Source organism: Pseudopipra pipra, chromosome 17 (genome assembly GCF_036250125.1).
Source record: "Pseudopipra pipra isolate bDixPip1 chromosome 17, bDixPip1.hap1, whole genome shotgun sequence".
In the NCBI taxonomy this organism is placed as follows: Eukaryota; Metazoa; Chordata; class Aves; order Passeriformes; family Pipridae; genus Pseudopipra; species Pseudopipra pipra.
In genome coordinates this window covers 10,455,649-10,476,249 of record NC_087565.1, presented here as the reverse complement: position 1 = coordinate 10,476,249, position 20,601 = coordinate 10,455,649, and the positions used below count along the sequence as shown (strand labels likewise).

At 46.6% G+C, this 20,601-nt stretch overlaps 1 protein-coding gene and 1 long non-coding RNA gene across 4 annotated transcripts; one reads left to right on the top strand and one right to left on the bottom strand.

The window, feature by feature from the left end:
* Positions 1-3,512: 3,512 nt before the first annotated feature.
* Positions 3,513-20,373, bottom strand: UBE2V1 (ubiquitin conjugating enzyme E2 V1). Of its 3 annotated transcripts, none has more exons than XM_064674227.1 (4): positions 20,274-20,373; positions 10,799-10,947; positions 7,421-7,546; positions 3,513-7,115 (listed from the first exon to the last, which is right to left on the bottom strand). In XM_064674227.1, the coding sequence occupies exons 1-4, from the start codon at positions 20,293-20,295 to the stop codon at positions 6,969-6,971; spliced, it is 444 nt and encodes a 147-aa protein (XP_064530297.1). In that variant the 5' UTR covers positions 20,296-20,373; the 3' UTR covers positions 3,513-6,968. The 3 variants fall into 3 exon arrangements, with proteins under 3 accessions (XP_064530297.1, XP_064530298.1, XP_064530296.1); XM_064674228.1 differs by lacking the exon at positions 20,274-20,373 and adding an exon at positions 17,452-17,566; XM_064674226.1 differs by lacking the exon at positions 20,274-20,373 and adding an exon at positions 16,234-16,285.
* Positions 17,476-19,215, top strand: LOC135423710 (uncharacterized). Its single transcript, XR_010434912.1, has 3 exons — positions 17,476-17,563; positions 18,130-18,200; positions 18,994-19,215. It is a non-coding gene; the product is annotated as an uncharacterized LOC135423710 (long non-coding RNA).
* Positions 20,374-20,601: the final 228 nt, after the last annotated feature.

The following is a 20,601-nucleotide window of genomic DNA, read 5'->3' as shown; positions in this document are numbered from 1 at the left end:
CCCAATACAGCAAACATCTGCCACGGTGGTATTTCTGGGTTTTTCAAGGAGAGCTATAAATAAGTTCTGTGTTTAGCAGTTCACTATTTCAGAGAGTGTTTGGCTGGGCTGACTGTGCCCAGTAAGGCTGCCAGGTGCTGGATGAAGGCACCACCTTACACCAACCCCTTCAGCCTAAATGTCAAAATTCATTTTGTTAAATCCAGCCTAAACACCTGGATTATTTTGTTAAATCCTCCCTTTTTACCCATGCCCTTAACACCTGTGGCTTTCAAACCTTTCATACTAAAAAACTCTTCCATAAGGTGAACTCCCCCTCTGCATCTCACTCCGAGCAGCTCTCCAGGGATCCCGGGTAACAGGAGACCCACAGCCCCAGGATGTCCTCAGGTTTTAATACAGCCACTCTAAAGGAAGGAGGCTGAGCTCACCTGCTGCTCTCACCGCAGGCACCAGCCCTGGGGTGTGAACTCAGCTCCTGGAATCTGGCCCCAAGACACTCTAATCCAAGGAACAGCATCTGCCTCTGTAAATAACCATCCCGCACTTCCAGCAGGACCTGGCTGTGCTGTAAAACACAATCAGTTTGGGGCTAAAACAGCCAGGTCTGGGAGAACCAAAGCACTAAAACCTGATGAAAATGATGGAAAGCATTAGAAGGATCTTGTTTCACAGCAGTGAGAGACCAGAGGGGGTCATTTCTCGTCACTCATGTTCGAACACCAAAGCTCATGGGTGGCATTAGCCACATTTCAGGAGAAGAACCACACATCAAAAACTCACTGTTTTTTTTAATACAAGTATTAATTAAAACCATGGTTCTACACGGTAGAGTTAATGAAATCCTCCCCTTCTGGCAGGCTTGCACAAGCCAAAACCAAGCTTAAAACGAGTGGACAGTGACCCTTCACAAGAAGGGACACTGAAAGAGTTTTTGTTGCACTTGTGGGGCAAGGGGAGGGGAAGGGACACAGGCCCCAGGACTGTGCTTTGCTGGGAAGCATGACGACATCCAGGGAAGGAAGCGAACACTCTCAGCCTTCTGGCCTAAATTATCTGCTAACACAAATAATCAAATTCCAGGGACCACACTGCTCTGGCGCCACTAAAACAAGGGGGAGGCCCGGCCCCAGTGCTGCGTGAGCAGGTGGCAGCCTGAGCCTGACCCGCTCGGGATACTCAAGTGCGATGTACAAAATGCTGGTGCTCTCCAAGGAAGCCAGCAGCGCTCACAGATCGTGGGAAGTTTTTAATGGCTCACTCAAGGCAAGGCCTCTAAAATGTTTATATTCATACGTACATGTTGGACAGCCACTCACTCGGTCTCAGCTGGAAACCAGTCCAAGCAGCTGAGAAACATCTGGCCGCTAACCTTGGACAGCATCTAATCTGGTAGCCCAGGGATTTAAGAGGTCTCTTCAGAGGGACAGAAGTTTGGCAGATCCCTCCTGAGGTCTCTGTTCTGCTGCGGCTGTTCCTCAAGTCCCACTCACTGCTCTGGGATGACACACACGGCTGATGTACACCCCGATCCCACTTACAGCACCCGAAATGACTGCACAAAGCTGCAATTAGGTGCTGCTCCTAATGGCCAGGAACACTCCTGAAGGTGTGGGACTGTGTGTGCTCCCCCTGTCTCGAGGGGAGTCACAGCAGCTCGTTGCCAGCTCACCAAACCAAGCACCCCTGCCCTGCCCCAGCCCACGTGTGAGCAGCACCAGTCACCAGCCTTCCAGCCTCCCCTCCGCTTGTCTTCTCTCTGCCTCCACTTACTACCAACAAACCAGCCCCAGAAAGCCCCCACCACCAGGCAAACAAAATCCTCCTCTCTGTAGATCTGCAGACCACGATCAGGCCAATGAGGAACACGTGCTTTTAAAGCAGCTCCACACAAACAGTGTGGGGGGGAAACGGCCTCGTCCTTTCTGATGAAGATGGCTCAAGGTTTACATCCCTTTTCCTTCCAAAACTCCTGCTTGGTTGTTTTTTTCCTCCCAAAGAAACTTCAGTTTTGGCTATCCTGAAACATCCTTTGGTGCGTGGAAAGCTAACAAAGACACCATAACAGAGGTTGAGCAATACAGAGAGCCAAGAGAATTCTAGAGCATTGGACATTTACTCTCCCCTCCTATCACCTGTGAAGGTTCTGCAGGGTTTCCCAGACATGTCAGGGCAAAGCCACCAACAACCTGGCTCAAGAGGCACAAAATTAGGACAGGACCCACATTTCTGAAAACCCCTTGTAGGCTTTATTTAAAAAGAGATAAGGATGAAAAAAGGTGACAAGATACTTAACAGATAAAATGCTGAGGATCCAGTTTATCTCCTTATCCTCCACATCATCTTCTGCTCTTTACATTTTCCCTGATGTCTCTCACATTTGTTGTCACAAAAAGCAAAGGCACAAGCACTAGGAATGTAGCACCAGGAATAGAGGACAAGGAAAAAGATGCTCAACAAGGGCTAAAAAAGCCTCTTTCCAAGCAGAGGCTGAGCATGCTGGCTCTGGTCCAACAAAGCACTTAAACATTTGCCTAACTTAAATTTGCCTTTACTGGGGCTCTTCACAAGCTTAAAAGTTCAGCACATTCTCCAGCAATGTGCTACAGTATGACCAGAGAAAACGAGGAGCTATTGAGGGACCAGAATCTAAGTGAGCAGCCAGGTTAGTGTGCGTTGGGGGAGCACACCACCCAAAGATTAATGCAACTTCAGGGCAATTCCACTGACTTACAGGGCAATTCCACTCTTAAGCCTTCAGAAAAAGCTTATTAAATATAAAACAATAAGTAAAAAAACTTAGGTATTAAGAATATCAAATTCTCTTCAGCTTCTTTCAGCTCAAGGGAGGTAGAGCTTGACACAGACACTTATTTACAGGTATGTGCAGAACTGGAACCCCTTTGTTGCAGGTAAGTCGGTGCCAGCTTGAAAAAAACCACATTGAACCCACTGTGCTGTTTCTTGGTGTAAGAAACACTGTCCTGTGGGTAAAGCAGCGACCTCAGGTGCCAAAGGGCCAGTTCCCACAAACAGCAAGGTCAGCCACAAACAGCTGACAGGCCAGCAAGACACGACAAGTATTTGGCAAAGGAGCAGGAGCACATCCCACTGTGCATCCCTGCAGGGTTTGAGTCCCTCACACTGGAACTGACCCAGCTTAACACTGTCCCTCTGCCCTTGCCTGCCCGGCAGTGCCACCAGAGCTCCAGGACTGGGGCTCTGAGATGACACACTGGGTCAGTGTGTGCCCAAGGCTGACGGGCACAGCCGTGCCCACCCACCACTCTGCCTGCTCCATGTCCGACACCGGGATGAGCCACACACAGCAGGGGAGTCCTGGACAGCGGCTGGTGACACTTTCTGGCTTAAAAATTATGGCTCTAATGATAGGGGAAGAAACTTAAATTCTAAATATAAAGCACTGCACGGAGTTGTAAGAGAGCAGAAAGCACATACAAGCGCACGCTCCCTACATACACACACAGGGCTTAATTACAACACAGCAAGAATCAAACAACCATTAGTCTTTATTAACAATTAAGATCTCACTGAGCTGCTGGTATTCTCCCAGCAAGTTAATGCCTGTACAGTGAGACAGTCACGATAAACAGGCTTTTAAAACTGAAATTGATTCCGGATAAATATGAAAAGTGGTTCCCACAAGAGGACGTAACGTTTAAACCAAGCAGCCTGAGCCAGCCCCAGCCTTGGGAAGCTTTCTGGCTCCCTCTGCCGTCTCCGAGGATGAGCTGAGGCAGAGGCTCACTCCACATCCCCGGGAAGCACGGGCAGGTGAGAGTCCAGCACCCTCAGTACAGGGATGGCTCACGGCCCCTCTGCTGGCGGCAGTGCAAGGTGAGCTCCTGCTCAGCCCAGCCCCAGCACCTGCTCCAAGGAACAGCACTTATTTTATGGCCAATCAGCTTATTTTACTTATAATCCCTTCATACCCTTCTCCAAAGAGACACTGGTTCAGGACACAAAGTGAAGGTCAGGGGGGATCAACCAAACACTTTGCCTTTGCACTGCTGGAGTTCACACAAACACAGGTAGAGCACGGTTTTGTCTCCCCACCTCATTTCCAAAGCACCAACAAGCACCGGGCTGTGGGATGACCAGTCACTTCCATGGTGCAGGTCACATCCCCTGACAAAGCCACCACACACAAATCCATTCCCTGGGTGTTATTTTTCCACACCAGCCCTAACTAGTTGAGTGGAACAGCAAGGGAGCAGTGACGTGTCCAAAGCATACAACTCCCAGGACAGAACATTCACAATGAACCAGGGTTTTGTTTTTTTTTTTTAAACCAACTTTGTATGGCAGATGCTGTCAAGTGACTCTTGCCAGCACAGTTCCCAGCCAGGATGCAATGCTCTAACTTGTACACCTTGCAAAGCAAACCAGACACTTGCAAGGTTTAAAAATCATTACTTGAAGTAGGAAGGTTCAGGGAGGCCCCAAACATGCACCAACCTCCCAAACAGGGCAAGGACACTCTGAAAACCAGAGACAAGCAAGCAGCCCACTGTCATTATCCACTGTAATTGTTCTGATGCCCATTTACCATCTTTGACATGAAGCTATTTTAAATAAACACACACACATGACACTGACATAGTATTAGTCACATTGTCTTCACAGACACCCTCTGGGCTGCCCCAGAAGGGAACAGTTTTCACTCCAGGCCAGAAACCAGCAGCGAGTTTCACAAAGATCATTCCCTTTTTCATTCCCAACCCAGGCAGAACCTTGTTTCACCCCAACACTACAGTGAGTGCACCAGGACCTTCCAGCAAATCCTCTGAAATGGAGACACTTTACACTTGGAAAAGGCCAAAATTTCACAGCTCTGTTTTCACCCAGATTTGGAGAGAAGCTCAGCTTGTTGCACTTCGCTATTTGAGTGAAACCACTTAAAACTTCGGGTTGTGAAATAGCCCTTGACCTTGACAGACAGCATAACATGCAACTGTAGAGGATTTGATTTCCTGGAGACAACAGCACAGCAAGGCCACGGCACTGACAGCACACGGAGCCAGGAACTCCCTCTGGCAGCTCCTTGGCACATCCTGACCCTACCAACTGCCAAGGCTGGGGCAGCCTGAGGTTTAAACCAAAAGTACAGATGCTCCTTGGCACAGCAGCAGCAGCTGGATAGAGACAATTGCCTTTCGCCACCAGGTTACATTCTGTCAGCTAAACGAGATCTGTAGGAAGATACTTCCAACAAATCAAGAATTCCATAAGGGATCAAAATCTCTAAACATAAATACAATTAAAGCCTTCTAATATTAATGCACACTTTTTATTATATTAAAATCAGGCAATGGTCTGATACAATAAAAAGGCTGCTTATGGAATACTGTTATGTTAAACTTTCAGTACAGAGGATGTTAAATCCTTACAACTAATATTTTCCTCAAAAGTTAATGGAAACATCAATTGTTCATTGACTTGACAGCTGCTGCTTTAAAATGTGTTTATTTTTACTCTTTTCTTTTTTTCCTTTTTTTTTTATTCTTTTTTTTACACAAACACTGAATTTTTCATAAAACTTAGGACACACTAGGTTGGTTTCTGTAAGCTTGCATCCACATTGCAGCAGTTAGTGGTCCAAAACAGTAAACCAGAAAAGGCAGTGATTTGCCAGGATGCAAAGCCAGTAAAGGTCCTTAATCTGCTGTACAACACTTCCCCAAAATCTTCACTGAAGAGATTTCTAAGACTTACAGAATACTACTAAAATCTACCACACGGATTTGATTTGTCTGTAGTTGTCACATCTTTAAAAGGGCCAAAACGCAAGTGCAACAATTTGTTAATTAACATTCTCGGGTCAATCCAAAGCACCAAAACACAACGATTTGAGTGTGGCTGGAGTGTGTTGAGAATCTCTTAAGTGCGGAGTTTCCCCCATTCAAGTTTGGCAGCAGAAGATTTGGGCAATCCTGGTAAATTACTGCTCTTTTCCCCACGTCAAAGCCTATCTAACAACACGGCCGTGGCCAGCTTGGCGGAGTGGCAGCAGTGCTGGAGGGAAGGGAAAATCCAAGTTTGCGAGCAGAACGGATACTCTTGTTTTCCAGGCTGGTGAAGACTAAATTTGTTGCAAAACCAAAATGATAAGCGAGAGGGAACAGGTCAAGTTATTGCCCCAACACTTACCCCTGGGCCAGGGGCGAGAAGAGTCACCAAAAGGGGCAAAAAGAAAGCAGCACCCCCACTAAAAAGAGGGGAAGAGGGAAGAGATTGAAAGAACCCTGAATCCCTCACCCAAAGCCCACATCACTGGTGAGGGGGACCAGGAAGAGAAATACAATCTATGCCTTGGCCAAAGGAAAGAAGGAAAGCTTGCCCCAGATTATCAGGGCATTTAAAAAAAAAAAATAAAAACCCAAAAACGACCACAGTCACATTCAGCCTTTACTAGAGCGAGCACAAAGGGAGGGATGACTGAGGTTAGCACACATCCCCAGTAGTAGTCCATACAGCCCAGTGTAGCACTGGAAGCAAAATCCTTTGTGTCTACTCTAATAAATAGCCCTGAGCTTCGACTCTATTGCAAAAGACAGAGAAAGAAAAAAATAACCCAGGCCAGACACACAGCAAGGTGATTGTGGGATGGATCCTTTCACAGTTAAGTTGGATGTGCCACACTGGTCTTGACAGTAATAAATTTAAATAGACTTTTCCTGATACCAGAAGTTCAGCTATGTGGACAGTGGTTACACGACAGGATTATTTGTTATAGCACAACTTATATTTCAAATGAAAAAAAAATTAGTATCATTTACAGTATCTCAAGAAAAACCTCCTTTGAATGGGAACTTCCTTTCCAGTATTTTGAGGTCTACAAGATGCATCTAGAAAATTTACTACTGTGGAAAATGAAGACAGCTTAAATTGAATAAGGGGGGCATGTTGGTTTTTGTTGTTTGTTTTTTTTGTTTTTTTTTTTTTAATTAATTGCTGTAACATTGTCCTTCAGGTGGCTGAGGAAGTTTCATATTTTCTTTAGACATCATTAGACGCCGAAGCTCTTGCAGAACAACTTTGATACTATAAGAATTCTGCCATTTTGCTAGGACTGATATGGCTCTGGGGTCCACCTAAAATAGACAAAAAGACCATTCCTGTCAGAATTGGCATGTTGGATACACTTAACTCCACCCACACCCCCAACTAAAGATCCTACATGAAATCTGAGTGGGAGAAAGCAAAGAAAGCAAAAGCAAGTGTTTTCCCTAAAAGCACAGTAAATCTCCACTTGTCCACTTCCCTGCTACCCCCTTTCCTCCTCCTCGAACAAACAGCACCACAAGCAGTGAGTAGTTAAGCAAGTTACAAGTATAAACAAAGCATTTGAAACTGCACATAAAACCAACATTAAAATGAACAAAAGCCAAAAACTTACCACTCCATTAGAACTATTTACTCCATTCATATTAATTTTTGTTACAAATCTTACAAATGGAGGTGCTTCTGGATACTTAGGCCCGCATTCTATTTTAAGGCTGTATATTCTGTTTTCATAAATTGTCTGAGGGGAAAAGAAAGGGGAAAAGAATTACATCAGGCAGTTCAATTAGCATTTGGTTAAAGCAGTGGTTACTTTAGGAATATGGGAATTACTAAACATAAGGGCAGGCAGTTAGATACTATGCTGGCTACCTCTGTTTTGGGTTCATTTTATAATATTCAGAGTATCAAATGTTTCTGCTTTAGGCTAATAAATTTTACTGCTCTTTCAAGCATCAAATTTTCATATGAGGAAATGGAGCTGGCATTGCTTCCCAGTCACCAGCTGAAATGATTTTTTTTAATCATCATATAGCTCAGATATAACTTTCCAACCAATCTTTATAAAGCAGCTTTGTTTTATCAGTTTCCTAATCCCACACACTACCTTGAAACCAAAGGCCACAACTTTAGCTTCTGATCTGCAGTTGGCCCATCCTAGAACTGCTCTTGGAAAGAATTCTTTGGTCATAAACCTGCTGGTTCTCATAAGGGGAAAGGCTCCAAGATTCAGCATGTTTGAAAGGACATCCTGATCCCAAACAGCACTATCACTTTGTCCCCACAGCAGGAACACTGTCCCACTCCCAGGTAGCAGAAATCCTGGATCCTGGGTTTGTAACTAACTAATCTGTGGGTATAAAGAGAGACAAATGTAACATGGCTACACTGATTCTTCAATATTTCAAAGTAATTAGAAGGAACAACAACAGTTAGTGTCACTCTGCATTCTGAGAACAACTATTCTTGCTGTGCTGCTCTGGCATAGCTGGCCCAGAGCTCCAGCTGAGCTGGGCAATGTAGGCAGTTGGCAGACTTACACAACAGGAACAGGATCACCACAGGGAAGTTTAGGCAGACAAGCTCTCCAGATTTAGAGTTTCTGACACAATTTCCTGCACCTTCAACATTGCAATGAACATTAAACTCACAGGGCAGTGACCATGAACAAAAATCCAGGTGAGCCCAGAAGCAGTTCCTGCTCACCTGTAAGCACCAGGGCATGATGGTATCACTGGGACTTTAGAGTGGCTGCCCAATGTCCAAAACCTTCCTAGTGGAAAACTCTGTGCAATCCCTTCCTAGGCCTGGTTTGACTCTGAACAGGTTAATAATTCCCTTGGTATTAATGAATGTTTTGATGTACACCACTACCAAAATGTAAGAACTAACTTCCTGATCCAGCTGCTGCTCATCTGTGCCAAGGAAGTGTCTTCAATCCCTCTTGCACCACCAGCAGCAGGACCAGCCCTTGGCCAGTGCTGGCACCTTCTGGCTGCTCCTCAGCCACACAGCCTTTCACATGCCAACCAGGGCAGGGGCAAACTGGGCACTGCCACAAAGTTTTGGGGGAAAATAGTCACCCATCAGCTCTGCTTGGCCTGCCCAGATCTCCTGACTGTGTCCCTGAGCTGCCTTGTGCATGGAGCAAGGAACAGCCCCAAGCTTTGTGCAGGGCTTTGGGGTCTCTTTGAACACCCGCCCCACGCAGGAAGCCTTGGCTGTGAACAGCCAGTGTAAAACATGCTGATAAAGCTGAGGCTTTGGCAGGGTCACTGTTTCTAAGCAGTCTGTATCAGCAAGGTGAATCCCTGGCTGTGGAACCATCTGCACACAGCCTGGAAAGGAGAACACGCTCCGTGTGTGGCCACAGGGACATTCGGGGCAGCAGCACATGGGAAGCTCTGCACCACCATTTCCCCCCCCAAGATTCTTCCACCTGCTACAAGCATGACTGCTTTCTGCCCAGATGGAGATAGGACTTTCCACAGCCAGTATTCCCACGTCCTATTAAGAAACAAAATGGTTGTAACTGAGGACGAACAGTGCTAAAAGCAGGACAGCCACTGAGCAAACAAGAATGACTGGAAGTTCCCAAAATCTCTCTCAATACAGCCTGTTGCCTTCAAGCAATGAGCTCAAAAGAAGTCAAGACACTTCTGGAAAAAAATCTGTATTCCTAAGTGTGTCAGAAAGACAAGAGAGGCAGAACTGAATCCTCTCCTGTGATGGCCCTCTAGCCTTGGTTTGCAGCATGACATGAATGACAAACTTCCATCGCTGCTGGCAAGGCAGCACACGCCTGTTTGCACATCTCAGTTCCCATTTAATTCTCTAAATTAGATTTCAAGGTTGTTTAAATTTTCCATAAAGTGTATGCACGCAGTGAGCTTTCTTCACAGCCTTAGTGCAGGCTCATTAGCACTCTCCTAATGTTCTAAAATCAAATGCTGTTCTAGAAAACAATCTGTGCATATCATAAACAAATGAAATGATCGTGACTGGGGAGATGTTAACAAAGGCAGACAAGAAGTAAACAACACTTCTGGATGAGATGGAAAATGCTGCATGTGTAATGCCATTATAAAGTACATTCTTGTACAACCTCATATGTCAGAAAAGGCACTGACAGAATGGGAACACACAGGGCAGTGGCATGACTGAAGGTCTGTACAGATTTTCATATAATGACACCTGAACTACTGAGAAGTGATACTGAGGCCAGATGCAGAAGACAACATCTGTTATTGCAGGAAGGAGAATCAGCTCCTTGCACTCCATGGAAAGGAATTAAGGAAACAGAACAGTGAAATTGGAGACAACAGACAGGTTCTGGTTTTAGAACACATGCACACGTACAACACACAATTAAGTCCTCAAGTTCACTACTAGAGTGTAGACCCACAGTTTAGTAGGGCCTGGGGGGAGAAGAGAGAGCACAACAACACTCCCACAAAGACCAGTTGCGTTATAAGATGCTGCTTTGGGAGAGAACATTCAGAGAGGGAACTGAATTCATTAAAATTTGAATTTCCTGAGTTAGCTGAAACTCTACAAGAGCAAGTCAGAGCTGCTGCAATAAAAACCAACCCATAAACTCAACAAGGACCAGCAGAGAGACCAGCAGTGCTGCACAGAACATCCCCTTGTACCCACATGATCTCCACATGAAACCTCACTAGCTGAAGGATTTTAAACCTTGCAGTACTCAAGAGTACAGGGTACTAGAATTCTGGGACCTCAAGTATAAAGCAGACATGTAACAGAACCAACCAGAGAAAGGCCCTAAAATATTCCAAATTATAAGCAAAAAGCAATATAGTACATGAAAACCATTATTATACAGAACTTAGAACTTCAACATAATTCACTTCATGAAGTGTTTTTTCACTCATTTGTCTTTTTTTTTGTTGTACTTCAGTGGTTAAATTAGGAGAAAAAAAGAGGGAAGAAAAAATAACTGTACTATTTTAGTATTTAACTGGATACTTACTCTTGGAGGCCCAATAATCATTCCTGTCCATCTTGTAAGTGTCATATCTTCATCATCTTCAAGGCCCCAGCTAACTGTTCCATCCCCTACTCCCTTCTGACCTTCTTCAAGTTCTTCCAAAAGACGAAAATTACGAGGAACTTTTACTCCTGAAACAATCAGAAAAACATTTTGATTTGAGAAATCTAGTAAAGAAACAAAGCTAGGGTAATTTCCCTGATACCTGTGGTCAGTGCACAGAAAACATTTTGGCAAAATCACAAAAATATGACTATTTTTTGAATGACAATATTTCAACATTATGGAAAAGCTGTCCCATATTTAGCTTGGATTTTACAAGCAAAATCAAGGTATCCCCAAATAAACCTGCCAGAAGGCTGATAGGCCACATGTTATGGCAGGCAGTGAAATGAAAAGAAATCTGTTTCCTCAGATACACCTGGTATTATGGAGCTCTAATTTAGCACTTGTGTATATGATTTATAGCATGAAAATTTAGAAGATTCTCCAAAATGACACCATGAGAGGCTTCACATCACTCGACTGACTCAGAGCTTTTAAAATACCTTTTAAAGCAAATAAAACTCTTTCATAACATCAGGAGGTTAATCTGAAGTTAATTGAAGTGGGCTTTGTCAGCAGCAATAGCATCCTTTGTACTTATGACCTCCACCACCAAGGAATTAAAGCACTTCTTAACTGCTGGCACATTTATCCTCAAAACACACATTAATGGAAAACAATGGCACAGAGAGCCTAGGTGGCATATCCAAGGTCACACACTAAGTCAGTGGTGAAGGAGGATCTCAAACCCAGGCCACAGTGGACTTAATGACTCACTCTTCTTCAAGGTATCTGCACCTCGGGCATCACAGAACAGAAACACTTGAGGACACCTCTGCTCCTTTTGTTGTGTTTGTGGGGTCAGGTTTTGCTATGAGGGGGCTACAGGGTTGGTTCCTTTGAAAAGCTGCTGGAAGCTTCCCCCATGTCTGATGGAGCCAGTGGCAGCTGGCTCCAGGATGGACCCACCGACGGCCAAGGCTGGGCCAGCAACACTGGCAGCACCTCTGGGATAAAATATTTAATGAGGGAAAACGTTACTGCACAAGAGCAACTGCAGCCAGAGAGGGGAGTGAGAATCTGAGAGAGGAACAGCACTGCAGGGCCCGAGGTCAGTGCAGAAGGAGGGGCAGGAGGTGCTCCAGGCACCAGAGTGGAGGTGCCCCTGCAACCTGTGGGGAAGAGCATGGTGAGGTACCTGTGGCCCTGCAGCCCATGGAGGTCAGTGGGGATGCAGAGATCCACCTGCAGGCTGTGGAACAATGCTTGGCCATGTGAAAAATACTGAGGATCTAATGCATTGCAAAATGTAGCAGTGCTTAAAATTGAGTAACTCCAGCAGCATTAAAGTTTCCTTTAAATACATTAAGGACTTAAAGAAACTAAATGTCAGAGATGATTTTGCTGCAGAATCAGTGTGGTCCAAATTTCATTCACTACAAAGCATGCATGAAGGAAACCAAACCAGCAAATTACTACAGAAATCAGTTCATTGGCCAGTCTGACACACACCTAACGTGATCATGCTGTAGAACATTCTGAGGAAGCACAGTTCAGTAACACAGCTGCAGCAGCAGCATGATGAGGAGCCCAGACTCAGAAGAGCAGCATCCACAGACACCAGACCTACACTACCAAACCTTGTTCAGGGGCTGCTGAGCACGACTCCAGCACAGCTCCCTGCCAAATCCCCTCCCAGCCAGGCCCTTCTGTTACCATGGCTGCTGAGAAACACAGATCTTTGGCTGCAAAAGGAAATGAGTCAGTTGGGGCCGGTGAAGCCATCACCATGAGATTGCCCCAAGCACCAAACCCTGGGTGGTAACAGGACCTCCTGAGCACCACTCTCACATCCCCTGTACAATGAACTCCAGCATTTCCTCTCCCAGAAAGTCTTAAAAGTATGAAGTGTGTAGGCTGTGAACCTCAGGCATATGAAGGTTCAAGTATGCAGGTTATGCCTGACCCATGACAGCCAATCCACTCCATTTTTAATTCTATTCCCACCACTCTCCACACTGTAGTCTGGGGAGGCAGAGCAGCCCAGCTCCAGCACTGGGAACACAAGAGCTGGGGGACAAGAGAAGCAGATGGAGCAGGAGTTGAAGGACAAGGTGCCACCTTTGCTTACACACACCCCCTTTATTTCCCTATATTTGCTGGAGTGGATGCACAGGAGAGCTGGTGATGGGGAATGATTCACAGCAGGCAGTGCCCTAAGCCACTGTCTGGGCTTCAGCCCTGCCCCGTGAAAGGAAGGGCCAGGGAAGAAGGGCAAGCAGAAGGTCCTTCTAGAGGGGGACTCCACCTTCAGTCTGACACAGCAGCTCTTCCACAGTGCAGGTGATGCCACAGAGGAAACTCTGTGGCTGTTACCAGATCCCCAGTCTGAGCCCCCCAACTCCAGTGATCAGCCTGAGCCCCTGAATACCTGCCTGGAATGTGTTACAGAGCCAAAAAACCACTCTTCCAGACCACAACATCACAATGATTAACAAGCATCATCTCAGTCCTTCGGTCCTTGACTACAACCCTTCATATTTATCAGTAGTGCAAAGACAATTTACTGATATTTGCTCAGCCCAAACCAAATAACCCAGGAGGAATCAGCTTTATGGCAGACACAGGCCACACATCAAAGAAGGAAACCACAAATACTGCCTGTCCACCCTTCCTCTGAGCATCATGCCCCGTTCACTGAATCCCTGTGAAGAAAATTAAGTGAGCATGTAATTAAAAATGACATCATCATGTATATATTCAAGCAGGACACAACCAAGGCTGAAAGGCAGCCTTAGTTGTGAGATTTGCTAACCAGAGCTAGGCTTGGCTTTACAACCTTACGGGAAGGCAAGGCAACTTTATTGCTGAGCTCTCCCCAGATACAGCTGCTCTGATTCAGCATGAATCCAGCATGAATCAGAGCCATAAAAGAGTCACACAGGACCTTACAGTTCTCTGGGAAGCCTGAGGTCTCCAGAGAGCTGGCGAGTCATATCGTGGGCTGGCTCATTTCCATAAATGAGAGCTAATTCCACAGCAACTGCTCACTTGTGACCACTGCAGGGGCATGATGGCAAAGGGAGTGCCCAAGGGAAGTACATACATTGAGTTTTTATGCACTTTACAGAAAACAAGGTGATCATGGCAGATAATTGGTCACTTTACACCCAGTGACCCTGTCCAACAGCATCGCTGCCTCCTAGAAATGTGCTAAAGCTCAGAGGTGTAATATGGAGGATCCTCACCTCAGCCACCACAGGAGGTGGTCATTCAGCTCCCTCCCTGACACATTCTCAGGAGATTCATACAGCAGAAGGAAAATCACACATACAGAAGACTATGCTTTAAATAATTTCTAAAAAACCTGCCCTTAAGCAAGGCAGAATACAAGATCAGACTGACCCTTCTGGTCAGCCAGGAAAGATGCACATGGCCATTAAGCCAATCCCAGCTCCTCTTCACTTGCAAAGGCCTGGAGCACTGTGGTCCACTACCACATCCTGCCAGGACCTGAACCTCAGAACCCACATGGACTTTATCACTTGTGGTCCTACACAAATACATCATCATCATGTTTGCTGCCCACCAAGATTCCTAGAGAGTGACTGGATCTGTTCTAGGCACACACGGTATTTGCCAAATGACTTCCATGGCTAAACCATGGCAGATGCAGAGCCAGGAGATGTCCTGTGCCCGCTGACACAACCATGAGCTGTCTGTGTTCCCTCCCCCCACCCCCCAATAAATACCTTGCATAACCCTTTCAGTGTAGCAATGGAGATTTCCAAGGCAGCAACCAAACTAACCTGTTTTTCTAAGAGCCCTTCATTTAACACAAGAAAACCTACATGAAGTGAGAGCAATTAAAAAGTAATCAACTTGTCTAAAGTACTTTCAGTTATGCATTTTGTCTTTACTATGGTTCAAGATGACTCTCAAATAGCAGCTTTATTTGAAACAAAAATACAGTAATATCTCAATAACTGCTTCACTTGCAGCTTGTGCTGACCTCACAGAAACACTCCCAGAAATGGAGCTGAAAACATATTTCAGAGCAAAAGGAGGTATTTACTATTCATCACAACAGCTAAATCATAACTGTACTGACAAGGGAGATCTCCAATGACAGACTTGTACAGTCCTTCTGAAAGTTAACACCTTTCAGTAACATCCTTTGGTGAAGCCTCAACCCTACACAACAGTTCAGCAGTTACACAAAATTAATGAAATCACTTTATGGCAACTAAAGAGCAGAACTAAACCACAAACTGAGCTTTCCAGAAAGTCAGGAAATGTACTTTACACCTTGCAGATCTTAGTGTTGCAGTTAAGAAGCTGCTTGGTTTTGGGTGATGTGACTTCCTCCTCAGCCTTCAAGAGAATCAGGACCTTCTGTTTTCCTGGTCAGAAACCCCCCTGGCAGCTCACAACCCAGCTGTTTGCTAAAGCAATGAGTTGCAAGACAGAGCCAGCACACTGATATGGGGACAAAAGGAGTGTGACCCATGTCTGGTCAGAGTCTCGCTAAGGGAAGAACAGAATTATTCCTGGAAGACACTTAAATGTCAGCTTGGACTTTTAAAGAGCTTAAAGCACTCTCAGGTTTATCTTTTATCACAGCACTACTAAAGACACAGATGCTCTTACAACAGTTTTAAGAGTGATCCTACCAGTCTGAGATTTTTCTCAAATTTACATTCCCATGAAGTTCACAGTACATTTGTACCAAGTTAAAAATGACACTTTCTCACAGACTACACTTTTTCATCTTTTCATTTTCCTCAGTTACACAGTGGAAGCAATTCCAAATCCAGAAGCCTCAGAAGCTGAGAACAGCACAGTGAAACCAGGTGGGCAGGGTGCCTTGGGAGCAGATCCTCTTCTCAAGCATTTCTGATCAGTGTCAGTAGAACAAAACATACACCTCTCAAAAACTTCAAGAACATGTTTCTCTCTCCTTTCTAAAGTGAAATTCAATTACAAGCATTTCTCTTCAGGACTAAAGCACAGACACAGGGCACAGCACACCTCAGCAAAGTACCCACCAAATGCACTTCACTCTCGTGGGGCTCCAAAGAGAGGAACTGTCTTTTGCTGAAGGTTTCTCAGTATCTTCACTGATAACAAGCAACTTATCAAACTGGCCTTTATGGACAACTTAAACTCTGCTTTCTGTACTAGTTCCTAGTTTACAGTAACTCAAGAGAGCTGAAATCAAACAGCTTTAAACACCTCTGTTGCTTAATACATTAAAGGGCCTTCTGTTGCTTGTTTCTGTGTATTTAATATTCAGCTTTAATTACATCCTTTCCAATATATGTCTCATCTCTTTGCAAAGATTGTAACTGCTGCCAATTGGATAAGCTTACCCTTGCAGCACTGGAACTGTAAAAAGTATGTAAACATTCCCTGTCACAATGGTATATAAGGTTTCTGAAGTGATGTAATATTTAAAACTGCATAAAAGGCTTTCAGCAATTGTCACAAAAGCTTTCAGAACACAGGAACTTTACATTTCTTGCATCATCTTTACAGTCACAATTTCCACTCTGACGATGCAGGCAGGTACTGAGGTATTCTGCAGACCCAAAATAACTTCCTTGAAACAATCTGAGTGTTTTCTTTCTGTGTAAGCTTGAATGCTGGTTCTACCTTTCAATACTTTAGGCAGGTCACTTGAAAAGAGATCACTTAGTCTGAGGCAGGCTGGCAGCACCACTCAGGTCTGAGGCCAAGCACAACTTTCCAGCAGCAGTAGAGTTAAAATCAGATGATTTCTGTGCTTGTATCACAGCTGAAAAGCAAACACTTCCAGTGCAGCTACAAGTGACTCTAGAAAGTAAGTCACCCTGGACTGGTGTCCTGGACCAAATCTTTACACTTCATCTCCCCAGGGAAAAACCCACCATTTCCTTTGGCACCGTGAGAAGAAATGGCTGGGACTGAGGGAGAGCTGCTCTCCTGCTGGCCCTCCTGCCACAGAGGATGGCTGGGTTTTCCCACATTCACACCACCCAAAGGTGAAGGCAGAGCACAGGTTTGCAGACAAGCCCCGAAGAGCAAGCGCTGGCACTGCTGGGCCAGGCTGTGCCAGCACAGGCAGGATGTGCCCCCCAGGCCTTGCCCACACCCGGGAGGACAGGGCACAAACCACCAGGAGGGGGAAGCACAGTAACTTGGAATAGTTAAAACACACCCTCACTACCTGAAAATCCCACCCTGAGAGTCCCACCCTTCCCACCCCTCACCAAATCTGTCAGTATTGCACCTTCCATGATCCCCACCTGCTTACGTGTTTAATGCACTAATGAATACTTTTAAGTTCTCAGCCAGAATAAGGTTCTTCAAATATATTATGTAATTTTTATCACTGGACATGAAAATATGCAACTGAGTATTGTCTTGGAGGAGTTGTGAACTATTTACCTTTTTATTCAGTCTACTGCATCCTTCTATTACAGTACACAGAGCTCTGCCATCAACACCTCTAGCAGCTGCTATCACAGTCTATCTTATTTAAGAAGGCATAATTTATCTTCCATTTTCTCTTCAATTACTTTTCCCCTACCCTTGAGTATTTTACTTACAGGCTCAGAGGGCACTTGGTGGCTGCAATATTTCCTTTGAGATAAGAAAGGCTGCTGTCTGCTGTGCACTCCAAGGAGCCATCGTGGGGCACTTCCAGGGGCAGCTACACCTGTATCCTTCAATACACAGTTTATTCTTATTGTAAGGTCTCATTTGCTTTCCACAAGCACAACTTAAGAGTTTACAGTGATGTTATAAGGCCCTCAACAGTTACAAATATATATTTTTATTACACTGTACCAAACCTGATCCATGCTCTTCTCTTAGGAGCATTAAGCCACATATATCAGCACTGTCATGGCCATGCACTGAATTAATTGTTTTTCCACAGTTCCTCACATTCTTTGAACACATTAAATCTGGGCAAACCATTCTACTACTGAGTTCTTCCAGGCTGTTGGTAAACATGGTGTCTCAAAGCCCTGCAACATACCCACTAAACTAAATTATGAGAGAAAAGTGAGTTGAATGAGGTCATTAAACTCTTCCCAGGGTGAAAGTTAGGGAAACAGGATCTCACAGGCCAAGACAGCTGGATTTTTACCCATTATAAAACCTGAATCTGCAGGACAGCAACATGGAGCAAGCTACATAGGGTTGGGGTTTTGCCCTTATTAATTATGTCTACCTGTTTATCAGATACAAATATATAATCTATCTACTTATCTAATTGCCAGGACTTTTTTAAGTCACAGGGACATTTGCAACCACTTCTTCCTCTGGGCCAGGAGCTGCTTTTGAAGACATAGTGAGTATTTTTCATCTTCAATATCTGTTTAAGCTCCTTTGCTGAACACAAACTCAGGATATCACATATATCCCAGTGCTTTACCAGCAAATAGGAATACATTAAGATTTCCATGAAACAAGTATTAGCAAACTCTGTTTTCCAGATGGGTGAAGGCAGTTCTAAGGTACTTGCCCCAAGTCTCGCAGTGATGGAGAGTGAGGAGGTGTCACCTCCAGGCCTCTCTGCCTTCAGTGCAGGGTTGGGAATGAAGAAACAACCTGCATTGCAGTGCCACTGCCAGCACCTGGACACGGGGATGTCCTTGCTGTCAGGAGAGGGAAATCTCCATCCTTTCCCAACACACCAGAACAGGGAGCACTGCTGGGAGGGCAGCCCATGAGTTACAGCCCAAGCTCTCAGGCTCCCACCCATGGCAGCTGCTGCTCTGTATCCTGAGGGTCTTCCTTTTGGGTTTTTTTTGCACAAATCCAGTGTTCCTGCAGCATATGTTTGTAAGTCACACTCCTCATGATCAGCTGGAGGGCTGTGCCCACACTGCAGGCACAGGACACTGAGGGCCCTGCTCCCACTGCCTGCTCCCAGCACTGGGGACACAACAGCTGTCAGAAACCCTGGAATAACAGGAACAGCCCAAGAGACACAGTGTGGCCAGCACATGACGGGTAACAAGAGCCTGTCTGGGTGCTGTGCTGGGACTGTGGCCACAGCCCAGGCCCCTCCATGACCACCCAACAATTACCTCAGGAGCTGCACAGGCTTAACACCAGAAATATTTGCCTTGTTCTTCCAGTCAAGTACAAAATGCAGAGTCAGCAGCTTGAAAGGATCCCTGAGAACACATGGCAGCCAGGAGAACATGACAGAACAGGGCAAGGAGGATCCACTACAGTTTTTGTGTCTTTAATCAACTCCTCACAGTCACAAGTGTCCAAACACAGACCTGTAACACATAATTCTCAGGACAGCACCTACTGCACTTTAAAAGAGTTTCTATTAACTTGATTACTATTAATTATGTGCACTGTGATGGTTATCCTTAAAATCTGAAAGTGGTCACGGACAGAGAGCTATCTGTAAAAACAGAATTCCAAAAGATTTCTGTTACATCTCCAACAGTCACCTTCTGGTGAGCTTGCAGTCAGACTCTGGAGGGAGCAATTTGAAAACAAAGCACTACAGGGGCACCTGTGAGACCCTACATGGACTGAAGAAAATAGGACAATGAAAGTGGCTGGACAGAAGTGACTGTAATTGACTCTATATGTTGAAGTTCATTAGAGGATGGCAGCAGAGAACAAAAACCATTTCAAACCTAGTTCCAGCATTGCTGTTTAAGGTACAATGATAAATGCAAAGAGAGGGTGTAACTACTCAGAGCAGGCGTGGAGCAATTTCAAAGGGTATAAAAACACACCGACTGCTTGGAGCACACACGTCCTGACATGGTTTTGGTGGAAGAAGGAGACACCAGGAGCGAAAAAGGCTTTTAAAGCAGCCGATTTTCCTCCGGTAACTCCAGCCAGGGCCCAGTGAGTGCCGAGAGGAGGGAGCGGGGCCAGCCCCGGACACACGAACCCGCCAGGGGGGAGCGCGGCAGGAAAAGCGCCCGAACGGCGGCCCCGGGACACCCGGCCCGGCCCCGAAGGGTGCGGGCGGCTGTCCCGGCCGCGGGGCCCCGGCCCCTCGGGGCTGTCCCTGTCCCTGTCCCGGCCCGCCCCGCGGGCACAGGCCCTGCGCGGACTGTCCGCTCCCAGCCGGGGGCCGGGACACACGTCCCGCAGGGCCCAGCCGGCCACGCTCGCCCTCCCGGCCCGGCCCGGGGCCGCTCTCCCCGCTCGGCCCCGAGATGGCCCGGCCGGGCCCGCGGGACCCGCGCACGGAGCGGCTCCGGCTCCGGCTCCACCCCCGCCCCGCCGGGCCCCGCTCGGGGCCGCGCCACCGCCCCCTCCCCGCGGCCGCCGCCCCTCCGGGCACCCCTCGCGCTCCCCCGCCCCGGCTCGGCCCCGCGGGAGCCTCGCCCGGCCCGTCCCTCCCCGGCGCCGCCGCCCGGCCCGGCGCGGCCCCGCTCACCCGCGCCCGTGGTCGCCGCCATCTTGCGCCGCCGCCGCCGGCCCCGCCCCCCGTGACGTCACCGTAACGCGGGAACTGCGGCGCGGGCAGGCGCGCTAAGAGGAGCCCGCGGCGCGACGTCTGGGCGGGCAGTTAGTTCTGTGGTGCACGCACAGCGCTTCGGAGCTGTATGACGCGGGCGGGCGCCTCGGGGACTTTCGCCCTCCTGCCCCGCCCCGGAACACCCACCCCGGGGTGCGCAAATACAAGCAGGGTGCCGGGCACTTAACACCCGTAACACTCCAGCACAGCTTCCCCCAGCCCGCTTCACTTAGTACATAACATGAAA